The following is a 20982-nucleotide window of genomic DNA, read 5'->3' as shown; positions in this document are numbered from 1 at the left end:
CCTTCCTCATCATGGAGGAACGGTCCGGTGTCATCGTCTTCGCTGGCCACGTCCTTGATCCCACCAAGTGATTGGCAATTTGGCATCAATAAACTGAAAGTAGTAACTCGAACGATTCGTCTTCTCCTTTTGCAAGCATCTCCTTGGGACGCCCCGAACTATCTAAGCCCTCTATTTCTTACTACTTTCGTGTTCTCTGTTTGCAACATGAACCCTGAGATGTAGCTACTACGTACTATCTTTGAACTGCAAAAATGTCTTATATAATGTATAGAGAGAGTTTTTGAGATAATAACACCAATGATGCTTCAACTTGCCAACAGATGTTCATTCTAGTGTCTGGACTTGGAAAATAGGCAGAATTGATTCTACAACTTGACATGAACCTGCAAATAAGATTCTAATCCCATTTATAGACGTAAAGTATGCTGGCGTGCACAGTATTTGGCTGACATGGCATGGGGGTCCACTTGTAGACAGGTTTTAGTTCAATATATGTCTCTTTGACTAATGGGTCCTGCATAAGGAAAATTGGAACGAGAAAATGCTGCCCAACAAGGATCGAACCTGCTACCTGATTAGTCTAAGTACAACTACTGCCCCTTAGTCCTAATGTACATTAAGTCTTCTTAGAGCATCTCCAACAGGCGAAGAACGCGCGGCGCGCTAAAATCTGGTTTACGGTGCGCCCATCTCCAGGTTTGGCGCGGCACGCAGCGCTGGCTTCAGCAGCAGCGCGCGCGTAGCTCCAGCAGGCGCGCTAAACTGCAGCGCGCGCGTAGCTCCAGCATGCGCGCTAAAATGCAGCGCGCACGCGTAGCTCCAGCATGCGCGCTAAAATGCAGCGCGCACGCTCTCGCACAAACATTTTTTTCGATAACTTTGTTCGATAATAAAAAAGATACATAGTTCATAGCATAGATAAAAAAGGATACAAAGATATTTTACATAGTTCCCAGAAGCATAGATAGATAGAACTACGATGCAACTAGAAAGAAAAACTACGGTGCAACTAAAATACCTACTCCTAGCCGTCATCATCATCACCATCATCATCATCATCCTCGGTGGTGTTGTCCGAGGTATCGAGCCACATGTCATCCCAACGTTCATCGTTGGGGGAGAATATCGACTTCCCGCCTGCCTCAACGATATCGCACATCGATAAGGCCAGTGCCTTGCACCGACGCCTGTCGGCACGCTCCGCGCGGCGCCTTGTCGTCTTCCGGGTGGCGCCGGCGCCACTCAGCCATGGCTCGCTCGTCCTCCTCGGCGACGAGGAGGCGGCGCTGCAGCCGAACGTGGTCCGCACGGTCCTGGTCCGTGATCAGACGAGGAGGGGCGACGCGTTGCGCCTGCTCGCGCGTGTAGACGTCCCGAAAGTTCATCTGCGACGGGGGCCTCTCCAAGCGGCACGCTGTCGAGTCGTACGCGCAGGCCGCCTCGTGCGCGGTTCGGAACAAGCCGAGGCCGAGCCGGACGTCGCCGGACCGGATCTCGGCGGAGTATCAGCCGTTGGGGCGCTCGCGGACGCCGCGGTAGCCCGAAGATCCCCGGTGGCGCGGTGGTGGCGGGGCGCTGAAATCGGCGAGGTGGCAAGGGAAAGGGCGCGAGCAGTGTGGTGGAGCGCGTGGCGAGCGCCGTATTTTATAGATGCGCGCGAAGCGGCGCGCCAAATCTACCGCGCCAGCTGCAGCTTTTTCCCCGCGCGTGCAAGCGCTTCCCGCGTGCGCTAGTTTGCCGCCACCGATGGAGCGCACGAAAACGGGCCGCACGCGCTAAAAAACTAGTTTACCACGCGCGCGTCTTTTGATGCGGCTGTTAGAGATGCTCTTAAGAGCAAAGCTAATAGATACTAGTGTTACGCGAGCTATATAGCCTGCTCATATAATAAACTAGTTGTATATTAGCTATATACTCCCTCCTTTTCGGTTTATAAGGCTCAATTCACAAATCTCACCAACCAAGGTAGATGGTGAGTGGTGGAATATTTTTTGTAGTTTGCAAAAGCACCCAATTAATGCTTTTATTTTCCTCAAAAAGTATGTTTAACAATGCATTAATTGCAATGCATGCATGCATAAAGTAAATGCATTGGTCAATTTTCTCTTAATACTTGCATGCAATGATTTAATGCACCTTGGAATCTGAACATGTGATGAAAAACAACCAAATTAAGCCTTATAAAATAGAAAAACTAAAATTTTAAAATAAGCCTTATAAACCAGAAAGGAGGGAGTACTTTAATGCTTCCATGGAGAGGGATGCAACGAAGGGCATAGTGATTGGCTGGCACCTGCTTTAGTCCTTGCGCGGGCTGCACGCAGCTTCATTTCATCGAAGCTTGTGCTATCGCGGGGCGCTTGATGAAGCGCCGGCTCCCTTCTCTTTCTTATTTTCTCTTTTCTCCAGTTAAGATTATGCTGATGTGTAACATCTTATAGCCAGCTGATTAGGATATATTATACTTGCTCTAAGTACTTTAAGGTAAAAAGCTTGCAGTACTTAAATCTGTTGCAATCAGCGTGGCTCATTTAACACATGTTAATTTTTTAAGAAAACCCTAGTCCCTCCATCTAGGTGTATAAGTCACCTTACGAAAATCAAATAGTCCCAAAACACATACTCCCTCCGTCCTTTAAAGAGTGTACTTCCAACTTTGTTGGAGGGTCAAACTATCTTAATGTTTGACCGAGTTTATGCAAAAATACATCAATGTTCGTGAAACCAAATAGGTATGTGAAGAAAATATATTTTATCACGAATCTAATGCTACTAATTTAATGACATATATGTTGGTGCATTATTGTATAATTGCGGTCAAACATAAAAATGTTTGACTTTCCAACAAAGTTGGAAGTACACTCTTCAAAGGACGGAGGGAGTAGGTGTGATGCATTAACTCTCACATTGTTTCTTGTTTTTTGACATAAAAAAAGCAATCAAACAATAAGAGATGTGGAGCGTGTATGCTTTTAATGACTTGAGACTATCAAACATGACATGCAGTGGTCAGTTCGTTGCATGCAATTGTATTAATTAGCAAATAAACATTAAGTTCTCTCGTTCTGCTTTCCACCTTGGTCGCGGTGCACAACCTAAGATAACTTATTTACCTAGACAGAGGGAGTAACAAAAGTCTGTATAATATTCCCTCTCTGTTCCTAAATATAAGTCTTTGGAGAGATTCCACTATGAACCACATACGAATGTATGTAGATGCATTTTAGAGTGTAGATTCACTCATTTTGCTTCTATGTAGTCCATAGTGAAATCTCTACAAAGACTTATATTTAGGAATGGAGGGAATACTAAAATAAATAACATTAAAAAATATAATTTTAAAAGCATTCATAAAAGTGAAGTAATATATTTGAATGATAAAAAATGTATGTATAATATAAAATAATACAAATATCTCTTAAATAACATTTAATAAATATTATTTTCATCATTCAAACATTGGAGTAATTATACGCACATTTTTATAAAGCGTAAGTAGTATGTTGTACTTCAAATTTATTCATAATTTAAAATGTAAAGCTGATATATGAATATTCACTCATGGATTATATTTACTCCCTCTGTAGACAAATATAAGACGTTTGAGATCACTTTGCAGACTGCCACTTTCCATTTTGGTTAATCTTCATTGTGCTTGCGCTGTCTTATTATCCATTTAATAGTTATTTCTCTTTCTGTCAACATGAAAAAAAAGAAGCAAAATGGGCCTGACCCAAAGAACTGCCGGTCATGCCTTTTCCTGGAGATTTGTTGCACCGAAAATGCTACACCTACGTATTGCTTCTACTTAACCTATCCCCCCCCCCCCCCCCCCCCCCCCCCCCCGATTTCAAGGATGGGCCTGTGTGGTCAACTACAGCCCAATAAAAATCTGCCAAATCAGACCATAGTGAGGTACGTAAGAAACATTACGTAGGTGTAGCATCTCTCTTTGTTGCATTGGGTGATGAATAGGATTTATTGTACGAAAAATATTGGGTGATGAATAGTATGAAAAATATTGTACACTGAACTTTGGCGTTGCAATGACTGGACGGTGCTGATCTCACACTCAAATAGGATCCGACGGTGGGGAGGCGGCCGATTTGATGCTGTGTGGCCCGGTATATATACGAGGCTAAATTTCGTGTTTTGACCCTTTTTCCAAACAAATTCAGGATCTGACCCCACTTTGAAATATTTTCGGGATTTGACCCTTTCGCTACCACCAGCGTTCCTGGCGGTAGGGTTAGACAGCCTACCGTCAGAGTATCTGGCGGTAGGGTGTGACGGAGGGGGACGGCGGCCGTCACCGCGCGCTGACATGGATAAGTACCATACCGCCAGGAAACATGGCGGTAGGCTGTCTAACCCTACCGCCAGCGACCCTGGCGGTAAGGTGTGGCAGGGTTATTGCCAACCAGGCATTCTGTAACGAAATATGCTACTGCCCTGGCGGTAGGTCCACCCTACCGCCAGGACACATGGCGGTAGGCTGTCTGAACCTACCGCCAGGGCTCCTGGCGGTAGGGTCCTCTGTTTTGTTTTTCCAAGTTCATTTGGTCGCTTGTTTTCAAATTCAATATCACAGCAAGTTTCACAAATATGACAACAATATCATAGATTTTAAACAATTAAATTTGGGCATCACATAGATCCATATTAAGATAACTTGAAGTGCATAGAACATTTCAAACACATAGATCCACAAATAGCAAACACATAGTTCCATATAGTTTCGCAACCACTAGACAAGTTCAACCAAACTAAAAGAGCCAAGTATCGAAGAGCATAATCACTTGCTCCTTCCCCTCTTGGAGGTATGGTCCTCGTTACTATTTGAACAAGTCTCTTCGGTCTTCTTCTTGGGCCGGTGAGGAACCGGTCTCTGGAAAGGGTCCGGACTCAGCAAATCCTTCTTCTTCGGATTTCTCTTCGGCAGCTGAGATGCCTGAGATGTTTGAGTTGGTGGAGGTCCATAATCTTCATCGCACTCCTCCTCCACGTTGCTCTCATCCTCCTCCTCCTCCTCCTCTTCTTCATGTGTGGCCTCCTCATCCTCATCCTCTTCCTCCTCCTCCTTCCCAACCAACCTGGACGACGAGGGAGCATGGCTCGATGAGGCGATGAGACCCTGTGTGGCTACAGGCTGATAAGCTTCAAGTGACCCAGCTCCAGCACACCCAAGCAGCCCTACGAGCTTGCGACAACGCTGCACGAACTTCTGCACTCACAATGAAGCAAGGTCATAATAAGTATCAGATCGACTGACTGCAAGTGAACAAGATGCATCTATTCCGAGGAGGCTGAAATTGTACCTTCATCGTCCCCCTGACTCTGGTCTCCGATTGTACGCTCCCGGGAAGATCACCTAGTGCATCTGAGGCTTCAAAGATGCATCTGTTCAGCTCACCGGACTGCAACGGCATAAGTCAGTCACGATGACGAATAAAATATTTTAAATACGACCGTCGGTTCAAACTTACCACTCTGTTGATGAGGGGTGCAAAATCTCTAAATCCACTGTGCATGTCTCTGATGCCGGTCTGGTATGCCTGTTCATCGGGGTCAGCCCACTCCAGCTCTGCGATGTCTTCCGCCATCCATCGAGGCCTGAGACGAAGACGGTGCTTCTGGCCATCATCGTACCACCTCATGTGTCGGCCCAGGTAATCATCCCAGTTAGTCACTCTCCTCTCCACGTCTTTACGGTACCTCCGTCGGTTCCACTCCGTCACATGAGTCTTATGCTCCTCTCCCCAGTCTGTGATCGACTGATTCTTCTGCCGGCTCATCCTGCAAGGCATAAGCAACAAGAATCATCATAAGCGCAATGAGATCATCATAAGCAACAAGAAACATGATAATCTCACGGAGAACAAAGAGCTCACAGGTGGAGCACGTGGCCGCCGGTATCGGTGGGGTGGCCCGGTGGGGTATGCTGATAAATACCAAACTGCGTGGCCACGCGTTGTGGCAAATGCCACTCGACGGCATACACACAGATCATGGGCACGATGCACCGCCAGAGACCACGGTCCGCATCGCACATCACGTTCAAATCAAAGTCCCACTCTCGTTCTTGTCGATACGGGTACCAGATTACCTATTACATATACCTTGGTAAGTTCGCACTCTCGGTCAATAGTGGAATCAAAGAGAAAGGTGTTGGGCGAGTTCATATACCTGCGTATGCGTCAAAGCGTCCAACTCGTTGGTGTAGGTCTTGTACGAAGTCTTGTTTAGACCCGTGTAGAATTTGACAACGTCCCACTCGTAAGCTACGGTGGGGTTTTGAGTCTCGTCGCCTTCTTCGCCATAGTCTTCCCATGGGCGTCTTCGCAACTTCTCCGGACGCCCCACCGGCAGCCGCTCCCACATCCAAATGGAGAAGGCCCATACAAAGCCACCCATATTGGACTTGTCTCCCGTCCTCTGCGTTGCGTCGTCAAGCTGCAAAACATCAAATGAGGATCAGATATAAGAAAATGTCATGGACACACTTTCGTAGGTAGGTACGCAATTAGACACTCTCTTACCGAACGGTATAGGTAGGCGAGAGATGCCGTCCCCCAACTGTACCCTGCATCCCAGTCGACTAGGAAGAACAGATACGACCAGTTGGCAGAGTTTCCAGAGCTGTCTGGAAACACGACCTCCGTGAGAAGATACCACAAGTAGGCCCGCGCGTACCACTCCACAGTCGCCTCGTCTACGCCTTCGGGGCATGTCTTCCGGTGCTCCGAGAGCCAGATCAACGGCACACCGGATGTACGGTTACTCTTGGCACCGGGGCAGTCGCCGATGAGGGTGGTGACCCTCTCCTGCCAGTTGGTCCTCTCCACTCGACCGGTGAGTGCATGACCCTTGATCGGCATGGCAGTAATCATCTCCCAGTCCTCGAGGGTCACCGTCATCTCCCCGCATGGCAGATGAAAAGAATGGGTCTCCGGTCGCCACCGGTCAATCAACGCTGTCAGAGCTGCGTGGACAAGCATCGGCAGCTGACGCTTGAACTGCAACACGAAACCCAACAGCCGGGCTCTCTTGAAGAATGGCGCGTAGCGCTCGTCGTAGTCCATATGCCCATGAACCCCGTGACCCCTCATGCGCAGTGGCTGGAGCATCTGTCAAAAATTGAACGCCAAAAGTTAGGAAATTATTTTCGTCAATCCGAAAACTTGGATCAAAATTTCATTCATATAACTTACCTCTCCGTTCTCTATGAAACGGTCACGATGACCCTTGTCGAATGCCCAGTCCAGCATGCAGTACCGTGGGCCGATGTCGTCCGCAAGAGGTGGCCGCCTTAATAAAATTTCATAAACAAAAGCACCATAAGCATGAAGCATACATAAGCAAAAGATGAACTCAAATCATATCGACATGCATCATATCAAAATAAAATTTTAAGCATATTTCTCCAACAACATCTACTACACATGATGGATCAAATCATATCAACATGCATCATATCAAAAAAAGATCCTCCAACATACATCATATCATCATATTTTTAAATATTTTTTTCCAAACAACATCTTCATATCATCATATCAATATGAATCATCAAACTAGGGTTCAGCTTCACACTAGATCATATCATCATATCAACATGCATCATCAAACTAGGGTTCATCCTCATATCAACATTACATCATAATTTTTTTAACAAAATAAATTATGAACTAGGGTTCATCTTCACACTAATATATGAACTATTGATTAGAGTTCATATCCAATACCACTAGTTACTAAAGAACTAAGAACTACAATTACAATCAATCTTAGGTGAAAAAAATCCAACCTAAGTTAAAAAACATGAGGGATTTTAAGCAAATAATGCGTCGAATCGGAAGCAAGTTTGCAAAAACTAATTGAAGGGATCGGAGGAGCTTACGTTTCTCTCTTCGGGGCCATCTCGATCCGCCAAAACGGTGAAGAAACGGTGAAGATTGGAGGGGGAGAGTGGAGGAGATGAGAGAGGGAGAGAGGGGCGCGACTTGGGGGAGAAAATGGATGAACTGCCGACTTGGGGGAGGGGAGGGGTGGGGAGAAGGGAAGGGGCGCGGGGGTCTCGGGCGAAATAACTTCCCGGACCCTACCGCCAGGGGCTCCGGCGGTAGGGTTACACAGTCTACCGCCCGGGCCCCTGGCGGTAGGGTGCAACGAAGGGGGGACGGCGCCGTCTCCGCGCGCTGACGTGGATAAGTTTCCTACCGCCAGGGTCCCTGGCGGTAGGCTGTGTAACCCTACCGTCAGGAGCTCTGGCGGTAGGAAAAAAGGTCAAATCTCGAAAAAAAAATTCAAACGGGATCAGATCCTGAATTTCTTACCAAAAAGGTCAAAACACGAAAATTTGCCTATATACGATGCATCGTGGATCTGGGGGACACATAATCAACCCGCACGTGAGCTGATAACCAAAAGAAACGAAGAACCATGCAAACGTCGCACCAACAGATGCACTTGCCTCACTAAACTGCTCAACTTCGCGCGCCAACCCACGTACTCGTACCATCTACTAGCTCACCATTCCCAACCCCAATCTTCTCCCGTCATCACCGATGCCACCACTACTAGTAGCGAAGCAATTCACCACCGTAGCGCCATCCATGTCCACCGCTGCCGCATGCCACCGCCCATGTCTCCTCCGCCGCCACCCTTCCTCTACCTCCTCCTCCCGCTCCTCCTCATCGTCTCCGGCGCTGAGCCAGCCGGCGGCAGCTGCGGTGGCGGGGCCGAAAGCTGCGGCGACATCGCGCTCCCGTTCCCCTTCCACCTCAACTCCTCCGCCGCCTGCGCCGACGCCGATGGTAACTCCTCGTCCCTCTTCCACCTCTCCTGCGACGGCGGCGGTGGCCACAATGCGACGCTCACCCTCACGCTCGGCGCCGCGGCCTTCCGCGTCCTGGAGTTCCTCCCCACGGGCGCCTCCCTCCTCCTCGACTACGCCGCGCCCGCGGCCCCGCCGTGCGACCCGGGGTACGCCGCGTTCTCGCGCCCGTCCTCCCCGGCGGCCGCGCTCGACGCCGCCGCGTCCTTCCTCGCCGTCGCGCCGGCCAACGTGCTCCGCCTCTACGCCTGCGAGGACTCCTCGCTCTGCCGCGCCGGCTGTGACGACGTGGCCGCGCCGGCCTGCGCCGGGAAGAAGCCCGCGGCTGCCGGGTGCTGCTACCCGCTCTCCGACGGCAGCGTGTGGAAGCCCGGGGACGGGCTCGGCGTGTTCGCCGGATTCGGGTGCCGGGGCTTCTCCAGCTGGGTCAAGAACCGCTCGTCGTCGGCGACGGCGGGCGTGATGAGAGCGATCGAGGTGGAGTGGGCCCTGCCGAGGGGCTCCGCGCTCGCTGCGTGCGCCGACGGCGCCAGGCTCGTCAACTCCACGACGGTGCGCGGCGGCGTGCGGTGCGCGTGCGCGCCCGGGCTCGTTGGTGATGGCTTTGTGCACGGCACCGGCTGCTCCAAGCGGCTCGAGTGCGGCGATGGCGACGGCGCTGCTTGTTGCCAGGGAAGGTTCTGCTCCAAGAAGGCGGTGGCGCTCGCCGGGTTCTTCGTGTCGGTGTTCTTCCTCGCTGCGGCGGTCTCGTTCTGGCTGTTCCTCCGGCAGCCTTCCGGCGACGTGAGCCAGCGGTGGGACGACCTGGACCCGGCGTGCATCCCCAAGATCATCGGGGGCGTGTGCAACGCGAGGCAGTTCACGTACGAGCAGCTGGACGCGGCGACGAGGCGGTTCGAGGACGGCGGCGAGAAGCCCGTCGACGCCGAGGGCTTGGTCCACGCCGGCGTGCTCGACGACGGCACCGTGGTGGCGGTGCAGAGGATCGGGTACGAGACGCAGGACAAGCTGCGGGCGGCCCTTGACGCGGTGTCGCTCCTCCCGGAGGTCTCGCACCCGAACATCGCCCGCGTCGTCGGCTTCTGCCTGCCGGAGGACCCCGGCGCGCGCGCGCTGCTGCTGGTGCACGAGCACTTCACCGGCGGCACGCTGGAGGACCACCTGCGGCGGACGGTCGGCGGCAGCCGCGCCACCCTCGGCTGGCACCACCGCGTCAGCATCGCCATCGAGCTGGCCAGCGCGCTGGCGTACCTGCAGGCGCACGACACGGCGCCGACCTTCCTCCACGACCTCCGCTCCAGCGACGTCTTCCTCGACGCCGACCTCAGCGCCAAGATCGCCGGCCACAAGCTCGCCTCCTCCTCCTCCACCCCGGCGGCCGCCAGCTACCACCACCACTACTACGGCTCGTCGTCGTCGTCAACAGCCGGGGCGAACGAGCAGGACGTGGTGTGCAACTTCGGGCTGCTTCTGATCGAGCTGCTCACGGGACTGCGGCACCAGAACCCGTTCGACTCGGTGGCGCCCAAGGTCAGAGAGGGAAGGCTCCACGAGGTCATCGACCCCACGCTGCTGCTGGCGTCGTCGTCGGGGAAGAAGAGCCAGGGGCAGCTGCCGGCGGCGGCGGAGGAGGTGCGCAAGGTGCTGGAGCTGGCGGTGCGGTGCCTGCTGAGCGCGGAGAACGGGGTCGGGATGGTGGCGGTGACGCGGGAGCTGATGCACCTCGTCAGGGACAGCATGGGGGGCAGCAGCAAGATCGAGATCTCCCTGGAGGAGACCTTCTCCAGCTCCAGCCTCCTCCAGATGATCTCCATGTCGCCCGACACCCTACACCGCCACCTCCCGTGATGCATAGACGACGACGATGATCATCCGTATGCAAATGGGCTTGCTAATATTCAGTGTAGAGTGAAGCCCGCCCGTCTGTATATTCCCGGCTGAATTTGGTGCGCACCTGTTCTTAGTCAGGTTGGGACTTGGGAGCAGAGTGCTCACAAGAATTTCGCCGTAAACATCTCAAATAAAAAAAAAGTTTGTTCCCTTATTGTCATGATAGTAAGGGCGTCTACGGAGGCAACCCATAAATTTCCTCTCGCATCCGTCCGCGATCAGAGAGGGACCAGTCCATGGACACGGAAGCAGAAGGACGCCATCCAACCGTAGCCGCATACATTTTCACAACAACTCGAACAACTGGACCGAATTCGATCAAACCTGATGAATTTTGATATAAACATGGCCGATTTCATTGAAAGTAGGATAATTTGTACATAAAACCGGACGATATTTCTTTTAGTGAACTAAAAACCTAAACCTAAATTCGTAAACTATCCTATACTCCACGGTGACCTCCTAAGTCACGCCGGGCTAGCCGGTGGCTCCTCCTACGTCAGCGTTGCCCGACCAGCCGTCAGAGTCGGGCTTGGAGCGGTGGTAGGCGGCGGTGTCGCTGCAGGGCTTCCCGGAGGCCTCCCGACTGCAGGGCTTCCCGGAGGCCGCCCGACGCTTGCGGATGATCCTCTCCGCCTCTTCCTGCGTCGTGCACAGTGCGACCGCCGCCACCGAGTACGTGGGCTGGGGGAGAGGGCGGCGGTCGTGTGAGGCATTGTCATTGGTGGCGGCGGCGATCTCGGTGAGGGATCATTCCTCGCCGTACCTCACCATCTCCCAGTCTAGGCGGTGGAGACGACGCTTGGATGGCTTCATAATATCGAGGAGGCGGCGGAGATGACGTAATAATAATGTTGCAGTCGTTATTATTACGTCACTGAATTTTCTCGTCTCATTCTCACACATAAAAATTATTGAGTTGATGTAATTTCTGTGTTCATACAATGTTCGGCTCAAAAAAAAAATCTCCACTTTCCCTTGTATTTTGTTCTTTTTGTGTCAAATGGGTAAATAATGTTATCCAAAGAACAAATATTCTCAAGATATTCCTTTTTTTTGCCCCACAACTAAGGGCATCTCCAATAGATTGTATGTTAGTCTTGTTGGTGCATCTTCAATAGATTGTATGTTAGTCTTGTTCGTAAAATGTTCATGTGATCAACCAACAAGCTATCATACAACTACTCCATTAGGTTGTATCTAAGCTATCCAATAAATGATGATAAAATAAATGTGATTGATGTCTATTTCACTTTGGAGCTCTCTATTTCACCTCCGAGTGTCCGTGGCACTCGGCGTATATGTCGATTTCAGTAGTGTTACAACTTTGCTCTCTCTTCACATTTATTACATGCCACATCATCACTATGTCCTAGGTGGCAAATTTATCAACACATATCTAACAGTTGTTGGAGATGCCCTAATGGCCATATGTGGTTTTGTGATGCAGATCCCTGGACTGTTCATAAAATCGGCAACCTGCTATATACAATTACAGAGGTGCACTATTGAATCCGTGATGCCTACTTGCCTTGGGAGATGTCTTGAGATGCAGTTTTAACATGATATAATTATGTGAATCCCAATAACGTCCCTTGGAATTGACAAGCGAGACCCTAATGATGCTCATAGAGTAGAGCAATGCATTTCTTGGAGAAGGCAGCTGTTGCAACAACTGCAAACAACAAGTACACGCACTAGCAATATTCATCAAGGCAAAAGGCGGGGGACAACCATGCACAAGTATTCAGAACATAGGGACCAGTTAATCTAAAGCTCATCCAGGGAACTTGCGACAGGTTCGATAACTCGGAATAACTCGAGGTATTCGTAACACCAAGTACGTACATGGAATGTGGTAAACAGAGAAACGGAAAAGCTAGATTGTACCATGCGCGTTGTAGTGGGAATGTTTTGCAATATATTTCAAGGGATGTGGTTTTATGGAACATGATTGTTTGGTGCAACAATATGAGAACTAAAACTTAAGATTTTGTGCTTGATTATTCTTTTATATTTTTAAATATTTATCAAATGTAAATAGCATAACAGAATGGCAATTCACATGCATGTTTGCATGTTGAAGTGGAATTTTACTATTTATAGTCGCATGTTGAGGTGTGCCTATTTCCATGCATGTTGCATGTTGAGGCGGCATTTTTGTATGTTGGGAGAAAAGAGTTAGTTGGGGCTAGCTCTTTAGATATAGAAGATGATTAAATAGGCTCTCATGCAAGGGCTCGCCTCTATATGTGCTTCAAAGCAAGCATAATAAATAAGTAGAAAATAAAAGGAGATAAGGTGGAAAAAATATTATAGCCAATCAATTGCAGGCGTTGTAATCGGTTGCAACTGGACATGCACAATGCGACTGCAGCTGGGGGTTGAGAAAGTGTTGTCGGGGCCAATTGCATGTCCTCCACTAGACATGTAATTGCAAGCATAATAACCCGACTGCAATTGCACGAGCACAAAGCGACTGCAGCTAGAGGTTGAGTAGGTGTTGTCGAGGCCCATTGCATGCCCACCACTAGACGTGTAACTGCAAGCGTTGTAACCCGATTGCAATTGCATGAACACAAAGTGACTGCAACTTGGGGGGCGAGGAGGTGATGTCGACGCCAGTTGCATGTTCACCACTAGAAAGGCAAATGCAAGTATTGTAACCCTACTGCAACTGCACGAATACAAAAGCGACCGCAACTTGGTCAGGAGTAGGGTTGTCAGGGCTAGTTGCATGTCCATCACTAGGCATGGAATTGCAAGTGTTGTAACCCAAATGCAACTGCATGGGACGACAAATGAGACTGCAACCCGTGGCGAGAGGGAGTTGTTGGACTAGTTGCATATCCACCACTAGACACGTAACTATAAGCATCTGTAACCGAAATTTAATTCATAGACATAAAATCACTACAACTAGGTCGGGTGTAATGTTGCCGGGGCCAATTGCATGTACAACATTAGACATGCAATTGCAAGCGTTTGTAATTCGGTTGCAACTGCACGACAGAAAACGACTACAACTAGGGCATGAGGGAGTTTGTTGGGCCAGTTGCATGTCCATCCCTAGACATGCGATTGCAAGCCATGTAACAACCGTTCATGAGTTGCAGACGACACACCATGGGCAATTGCAGCCGTTGCAGTCAGCGTCCAACTGGTGCGTTCCCTTTTATGTGTTTTCTTTTAAAAAATTCATGAATATTTTCTAAATTCATGTGTATTTTTTAACAAAAAATATATATAAATGATTTTTTTGTTAAGTTCGTGACCATGTCGCTACTACAATCTATACCTAATAATAAAGTCATTAGTGCTTCTGTCCGTTCGTCCCAAAATTACCCTCGAAGTTGTCATAAATTATCCATTATGCCACCCATAAGTGAAGAAAAAATGATTCATTTTTATTTCAAAATTGCCGCAGGGTTTTGTTGTTATATGTTGATACACTCATATAACACAAGCACACAAGGTGCGTAATGGCTAAGGCCCCAGTTTCTCCCCTTTTCTCTCTTATACCAAGGCGCCTCTTCCTCCCTGAACGTGATAATGGGTTGGCCCATGTGCGGCTCGTGGTGCCCCCTGTTTTCTATTTCTTTTTTGCTTTTTACTTTCTTATTTCTGTTTTTTCTCCTTCTTTAAATTAATTCGTGATTTCCAATAGATCCAAATTTAAAAGGTTAAGAGTTTTAGAAAAAATATATTGAGAAATTATAAAATGTTTGTAAATTAAAAAAAATGGGAAATCATAAAATGTTCATGATTTGAAAAAAAAATTGCATGTTATAAAAAATTCTTGATTTCACATACATTTTCATGAAACGAAAAATGTTCATAACTCTTATAAAATGATCCAGTATTCAAACATATTTGAGAAATCGAAAGAAATGTCCATGAAATTTTAGAAAATATTCACAATTTTTTTAAAAATCCGTAAATAATGAACAAAACGAACGCCACTTACATAGGGGTTCTATTAGAGGATTTGTGTACCATTTTCTCTCTTATACCAAGGCGCCTCTTCCTCCCCGAAAATTGTTAACGGGTTGGCCTATGTGCGGCTCGTGGTGCCCCCTGTTTTCTATTTCTTTTTTGCTTTTTTACTTTTTTTTTCTGTTTTTGTTTTTCCTTCTTTAAATTAATTCTTGATTTTCAAAAGATCCAAATTTAAAAAGTTATGAGTTTTAGAAAAAATATATTGAAAAATTATAAAATGTTTGTGAATTAAAAAAATGGGAAATCATAAAATGTTCATGATTAGAAAAAAATGTTTGCATGTTATAAAGAATTCTTGATTTCACATACATTTTCATGAAATGAAAAATGTTCATGACTCTTGTAAAATGATCCAGTATTCAAACATATTGAGAAATCGAAAAAAATGTCCATGAAATTTTAGAAAATATTCACAATTTTTTTAAAAAATCCGTAAATAATGAACAAAACGAATGCCACTTACATAGATGTTCTATTCAGGCACTAGAATGAACATCTGTTGGCAAGTTGAAGCATCATTGGTGTTATTATCTCAAAAACTCTCTCTATACATTATATAAGACATTTTTGCAGTTCAAAGATAGTACGTAGTAGCTACATCTCAGGGTTCATGTTGCAAACAGAGAACACGAAAGTAGTAAGAAATAGAGGGCTTAGATAGTTCGGGGCGTCCCAAGGAGATGCTTGCAAAAGGAGAAGACGAATCGTTCGAGTTACTACTTTCAGTTTATTGATGCCAAATTGCCAATCACTTGGTGGGATCAAGGACGTGGCCAGCGAAGACGATGACACCGGACCGTTCCTCCATGATGAGGAAGGTGAACGGATGATCGGCGACGAACTCCACAACCTTGGGCGGCAGGCCGCCACCACGCATGCTAGCTGTGCTCGCGCCTGCCTCCGTGCCTTGCCCCTGCCGTGCCCCTGTGGACAACCTTGGTCAGGAACGCCGTGCCCCTGCCGTCGTTCTTATCGAACATGCCACGCAAGTCGGCCGCCTCCAGCGAAAAGGGCAGCGATAGGCCCAGCCGGCGGAGGTCGCTTTCGAGGTCCCAGTCGAAGCTTATCTCAAACTTGGGCATCTTGAGGATGACGAGATCAGGCGTCGTCCTGGGCAGGATGCTGTAGAGGTAACCTGGGGCTGCGGTGATCATGTCCACCATGGCGGCAAACCCGTGGCGCTCGTCCGGGAGGAAGATGAACATGGAGAACTGCATGGCATCGGCGTCTTAAGCCTGCACAGGCAACAGAAGATTGATTGCGTAAAAGACATTATTAAAACTAAAAATAACAAGGAATGACAAGTTGTAGCACCAAAATACACATTCATGGCAAGTTGTGACACCACTAATGTAATTGACTCTTATTAAAAATGAAAATAACAAAGGAATGACCAGAAGAAAAGTTTTGATCACCTTATTGATGCCAGTGTCTTGAACATTCGCAGGAAGATACAGCGGCCTGTCCGACGCGTATCCTTGGAAAGTGGAAACTCAGAGGCATCGTCGGAAACTTCCGTTTGAACTCTAACTTGTTCTCCCAGACGTCGGCAGGAAGGTTAGGCCTGTAGGGGAGCCTGAGGACCTTGAACCCGTCCATGCAGGAGGCATAATGGCCGAAGTACATGGGCATGAACTGCGCCTCTACAGGACTGCCGTCGAGCCGGTGGAACGTGCCCGGGCTCGTGTAAGAGCCGAACTGCTTGAGCCACGCTCTCTTGAAGTAGACGGCGTTGGCGAGCACCAGATCGGTCTCAGCGTCGACATCCGTAGGTGAGATGATAGAGCTGATGAGGTTGTTGGTGGCTTTCTTCACACGTCCGTTGATCGTCTCAACAGCTTCCTCCGGCTGCACATCACAGGAGCATTATATAACACGGCCGGTGAGCTTGGAGAGGAAAATGAAAAATGGAAGAATAACTTGGTCGACATAAAATTTTCTACCGACTATAAATAGTTAAATACCTTGCTGGCGAAGCTCACGGTGCGCGCCTCGGACTTGTAGGAATGGGCGGCCACGTCCCGGAACGCCTTGTCGAGCGCGCCGCAGTGGTCGCCAACCCAGACGCCGCCGCCGAAGAGCACGCGCGGCCCGCCGGTGTCGGCGCGGTCGTCGTCCAGGAGGCTGTCGGCGATGCCGCGCCCGAAGGCGGCGAGCTCACTCGCCGACGGCGCCCCGAGGAAGCTGAGCAGCTGGGCCTGTGTGGTGCCCCGCGCGCCCGCGGCCATCAGGGCCAGCGCGGCGTGGACGGAGAGCGGAGAGAACGCGACGTTGCGCTCGATCGCGGTTGCGTCGACGTCGCCCACCGGTGCGAGGAGCTTGGCGAGGCGGAGCGCCAGGGCTGTCTGCCCGTCACGGGCTGCGTCCGCCATGATTGTAGCTGGGTGTGCGCCGTGCGCGATGCGGCCGGGGGCACGACCACGCACGAATATATACGCGCGAGAGCCCAAGCGCGCGTCCGGCGGTATTCTGAACGGCGCCAGTTCGACTCCCGAGTCCGGCGTACACCCCCACCCCACCACGTCCGTCCAGCTTCCAAGCGCACCAAAGTTAATTTTCCATGTAGTAACTGCTGACCACTTCGACTAGGACTCGACTAGTGGCACCTTTATATTCTAAGAAAGTCATCAATTAATCTTTTTTTTCTTCAGGGTTATACGTCATCAATCAAAAACAAATTAGACTACGTCATCACTCTATTAACCGGGGAAGTGCAACGCACACACAGGAACACAGCCCAGAAGATGCGGCCCAATTAATTGGATATATAATTTTCTTGACTGACCGTGGGTTTCTTGGTGAGAACTGAAAAACAAAATCGCCCTCTCCCGAGAGCAACCAGTAGGGACAGACAAAAAGCTCGAAGCTCGGTAAGTCTAATGAACGCGGCTGCTCGACTCGTTTGAGCTCGGCTCGTTTTCTTAATGAACCGAGCCGAACAGCAATTTTTGCTCGTTAACACTAACGAGTTAAACAATCGAGATTGCGAGTTTCGTGAGCTACTCGTTAAGCTCGGTAGTAGCGTGATTTTGTTCATTATAGAGAATTTTCGGTGACTTCGATCACTCCTAAGTCTATGGACGGGCTATTTGCCACATTCACATCTTTCTCGTCTTCTCATATTCTCGATTTATTGTATCCTACTGGTTGGACCTATGTATGTTGTGATTATATGCATGTGACGTATCTTGTTTACTAATGCATCCTATATACCTAAGAAGTTCACCCCCACCAACTTATTTATCTTAACATGCAACATGTCCACATCAGCAATTTAGCCACGTCAGCCATACTTGACCCACCTGACGCAAGACCAGACCGCCTCCTCAGGGTCAACTGAACCACCAAAGCTGTAGTAACGCAGCAAGATAATCTGGTCACCCAAACGTCTCATGACCCATCGTTTCCTCTTCGGCTTCTGTAATAACAGACGATCGCATCCCAGATGGATCTTCAGTTTCGCTTCTTTTATCTCCCCGCTCCCCACATTATCTCACGGAGCTGCAGCCACCAAAACCACGCGCGACCTCATAGTCAGGCAGATCAGGCTCGATGCTCCTCCACCGCGGTGCGCTTCGACGGAAACATCGCACGCCCGGGGCGCACCCGGGGCGCCCCACATCGGGTTCGATCGGCCGTCGATGTCCGCCGTCAGCCGTCCGCCGTCTGGATTGGCTTCACCCGCCGGCGGCTGCCCGTCATACCCCACCCGGAGACGGCGTGGCGCCACCAGCAACCTTGCCGCCGCCCGTCGTACAGCCATCAGCCTGTACTCCCTTCGCTCCGGTCTGGAGTGCGACCAGCCGATTGGAACAACATGCTTTTGGAGATGAAGAAGAGGGGCTATTTGCACCAGGGATCTGCTCCCCTCTGCCAAACTTACTTTCTTACCCATGTCTGGTCTGCTCTCCCAACATCACTAGCGCCACCAGAAGTTTTTGTGAGATTTTATCACAATATGCAAACTAAACTCTCTAATAATGGGTATTATGTTCGTTGATGTTTCATATCTGCCGAGTACTTTGCTGAGTATATTTTACTCACTTTTGTGTTTCCTTTCTTGGTTTTATTTAGTTTTCAGGTACCCAGACACACGTGTTTATAGTCTATACTATATTCACTACTCCTGCCTTGCCTCAAAGGTGCAGAGAATTTCATTCATGAGAGGTTAACTGATCCCTTTTATGTTAATCCCCGATTAAATCCCCTAATTAACCTTGATGTGCTGTTATTTTTTTCTTCTTCCTTAATCTTTTTCCGCTCTTGCAGAAGTTACATGCTGACATTTTGCTTCGGCCTGCTTCGATCCTCGCACTGTCTTAGGTTCTTCGTGATTCCTCCATGGATCCATTCCTAACCCTCCTCCACTATTTTGCCATTTCAACAGGATGTTCGTTACCAGAAGAGTTAATGTTTGTATTATATTATATAGGCCATCTCATCTATGCATGCCTATTGTTTTGGTCTTTCTGAACTATTGTCAAAATATGCTATCCGATTTCCTATATCACGTTGCAGCCTTGGGTTCGCCACAAAACCTTGCAACCCGATATTCTGAGTAACATGAAGAGTCTGTTCTTCTACTGTTTCATTCCTCCAAGTGTATTGTTCAATTTCTTTTGGGACAGCCAATCACAATCCACGTAAGTGAAAAAAATATGTGTTTCAGTTATTGTAAGTCTAAAGTGCGAGCTGCATGTTGTCATGATAATCATATAGTATTAATTAGAGTAGCTTCGTGGATCATGCGATTGATGTTACAAACATACCTCATTATACCTTTTTTGATTGTGGTTTCTGTCTGTTTCGGCAAGCAAAAAAAGCTCTAATTGTCTATCTTCGTAATAAGAAAGATAGAAATATCTGAGTCGGCAAAATCTAAGATCCACACATTGCTGCCGCATCGGAGCCTCATGATCCTTCCTCTATCTCTACATCTCTCGGAGCTCCTTGATCCCCGCCGTTGTGGGCTATGATTGCTCAAGCCCTACGCCCAGGCATCAACTCGACGAGTTGCACGTTTCGCCGCTGCTATCCTCCTGCAGCATCAACTGTGCCAGAGGTGGGGGCTATCCATCCTTTGAACCTATGAATGTTTTTTTTATTTTTTGAGTTAGCTTCATTTGACACTCTGATTTATGTGTGGTAGGAAGTTTTTCTTAGTACGATGCTCTATTCCATCTAAGCGTCCACAGTGAAGTCCGTGGTAACAAGTCTGGTCAGTCTCTCTCCCCAAAACTCCTCTAACTCAACTACCGCTGACACATGTGTCTAGATGTGATGGATTATTATTGTTTCTCGAATCCAGTTGGTTTTTTATTGGAAGCGCTAGATGGTCAGTATTTTTCTTCGTTTTGTTTCATTAGAGATCCTGAAAGAAGAAAGTGATGAAGCTACCACTTAAGTGCCCAACTTCAATCGTGCATCTATGTGTCTCCTCTCCTCTCACACGGGTTAGTTTAGTATGGATGTCGGATGTACTATTTTTATTGCTCCCCTCTGATTATTTTGTAGAATCACAACATATGGCATATTCGGGTTCATTTTCAGGTGATTTTTTCCACGGGAGTAGTATTCCATTGTGAATTTTATGGGGTTGACATTGTTGTTCTTCCCCCACTGTAGTGTTCTACTGTTGCCACAACAATCAGATACCTACATAAATAAAAGGAAATATAAAGCGACGACTATTACGAACATGCTTGCATTTCTCTGAAATTCGAGGTATACGGTGCCTATATTGCACTACTATGCTTGCTAATAAATATTTCGTTGAAACATAACACCTTGGATAAATTTACAGCGGAACATCCATAATTTCAGATATATGATAGTATAGTCCATGATCAAATAATGTACTTCCTGATTTTAAAGGTCTGTTTTTGTTCCCTAAATTTGTTTTTATACATTGCAATTTACATATGCTTTATGGTGCCAGTGTTTCTTCAGCTGAATTCTCGGCCTGGCTGCTCCTTGAGTTTGCATTCATGTGCTATTGCAGTGGAGAATGCAGTTCTCATGCACATGCTTCCCCGGGATGTACAAGTGCAAGGACAATCAAGGGCGCTTAACTGTTTCTGGTTTAGAGATGGAAGTTATCATTTAAACATTCAAAGTGGACAATACATTTATATTTCTTTTCATAGGTCCTACTATTTCCAACTCCATGAAATCCCCTCACTACAAATTCCCGCAGCAACGTGCGGGGTATCATCTAGTTTTCCTAATGAGCTGATCGCGAGCGCTCGCGAACA

At 48.2% G+C, this 20982-nt stretch overlaps 1 protein-coding gene and 2 pseudogenes across 1 annotated transcript; 1 reads left to right on the top strand and 2 right to left on the bottom strand.

Moving 5' to 3' along the window:
- Window positions 1-368: 368 nt before the first annotated feature.
- Window positions 369-7923, bottom strand: LOC123038779 (serine/threonine-protein phosphatase 7 long form homolog; annotated as a pseudogene).
- A 657-nt stretch (window positions 7924-8580) lies between these two features.
- Window positions 8581-10802, top strand: LOC123040016 (probably inactive receptor-like protein kinase At2g46850). The gene has a single exon (XM_044462974.1). It carries the CDS (start codon window positions 8636-8638, stop codon window positions 10685-10687), a length of 2052 nt encoding a protein of 683 aa, XP_044318909.1. The 5' UTR covers window positions 8581-8635; the 3' UTR covers window positions 10688-10802.
- A 4674-nt stretch (window positions 10803-15476) lies between these two features.
- LOC123038778 (serpin-ZXA-like) lies at window positions 15477-17194 on the bottom strand (annotated as a pseudogene).
- Between the last annotated feature and the right edge of the window lie 3788 nt (window positions 17195-20982).

Source organism: Triticum aestivum, chromosome 2B (assembly GCF_018294505.1).
Source record: "Triticum aestivum cultivar Chinese Spring chromosome 2B, IWGSC CS RefSeq v2.1, whole genome shotgun sequence".
NCBI classification, from domain to species: Eukaryota; Viridiplantae; Streptophyta; class Magnoliopsida; order Poales; family Poaceae; genus Triticum; species Triticum aestivum.
Note: the sequence above shows the minus strand (reverse complement) of the source record. Positions and strands in the feature narration are given on the sequence as shown.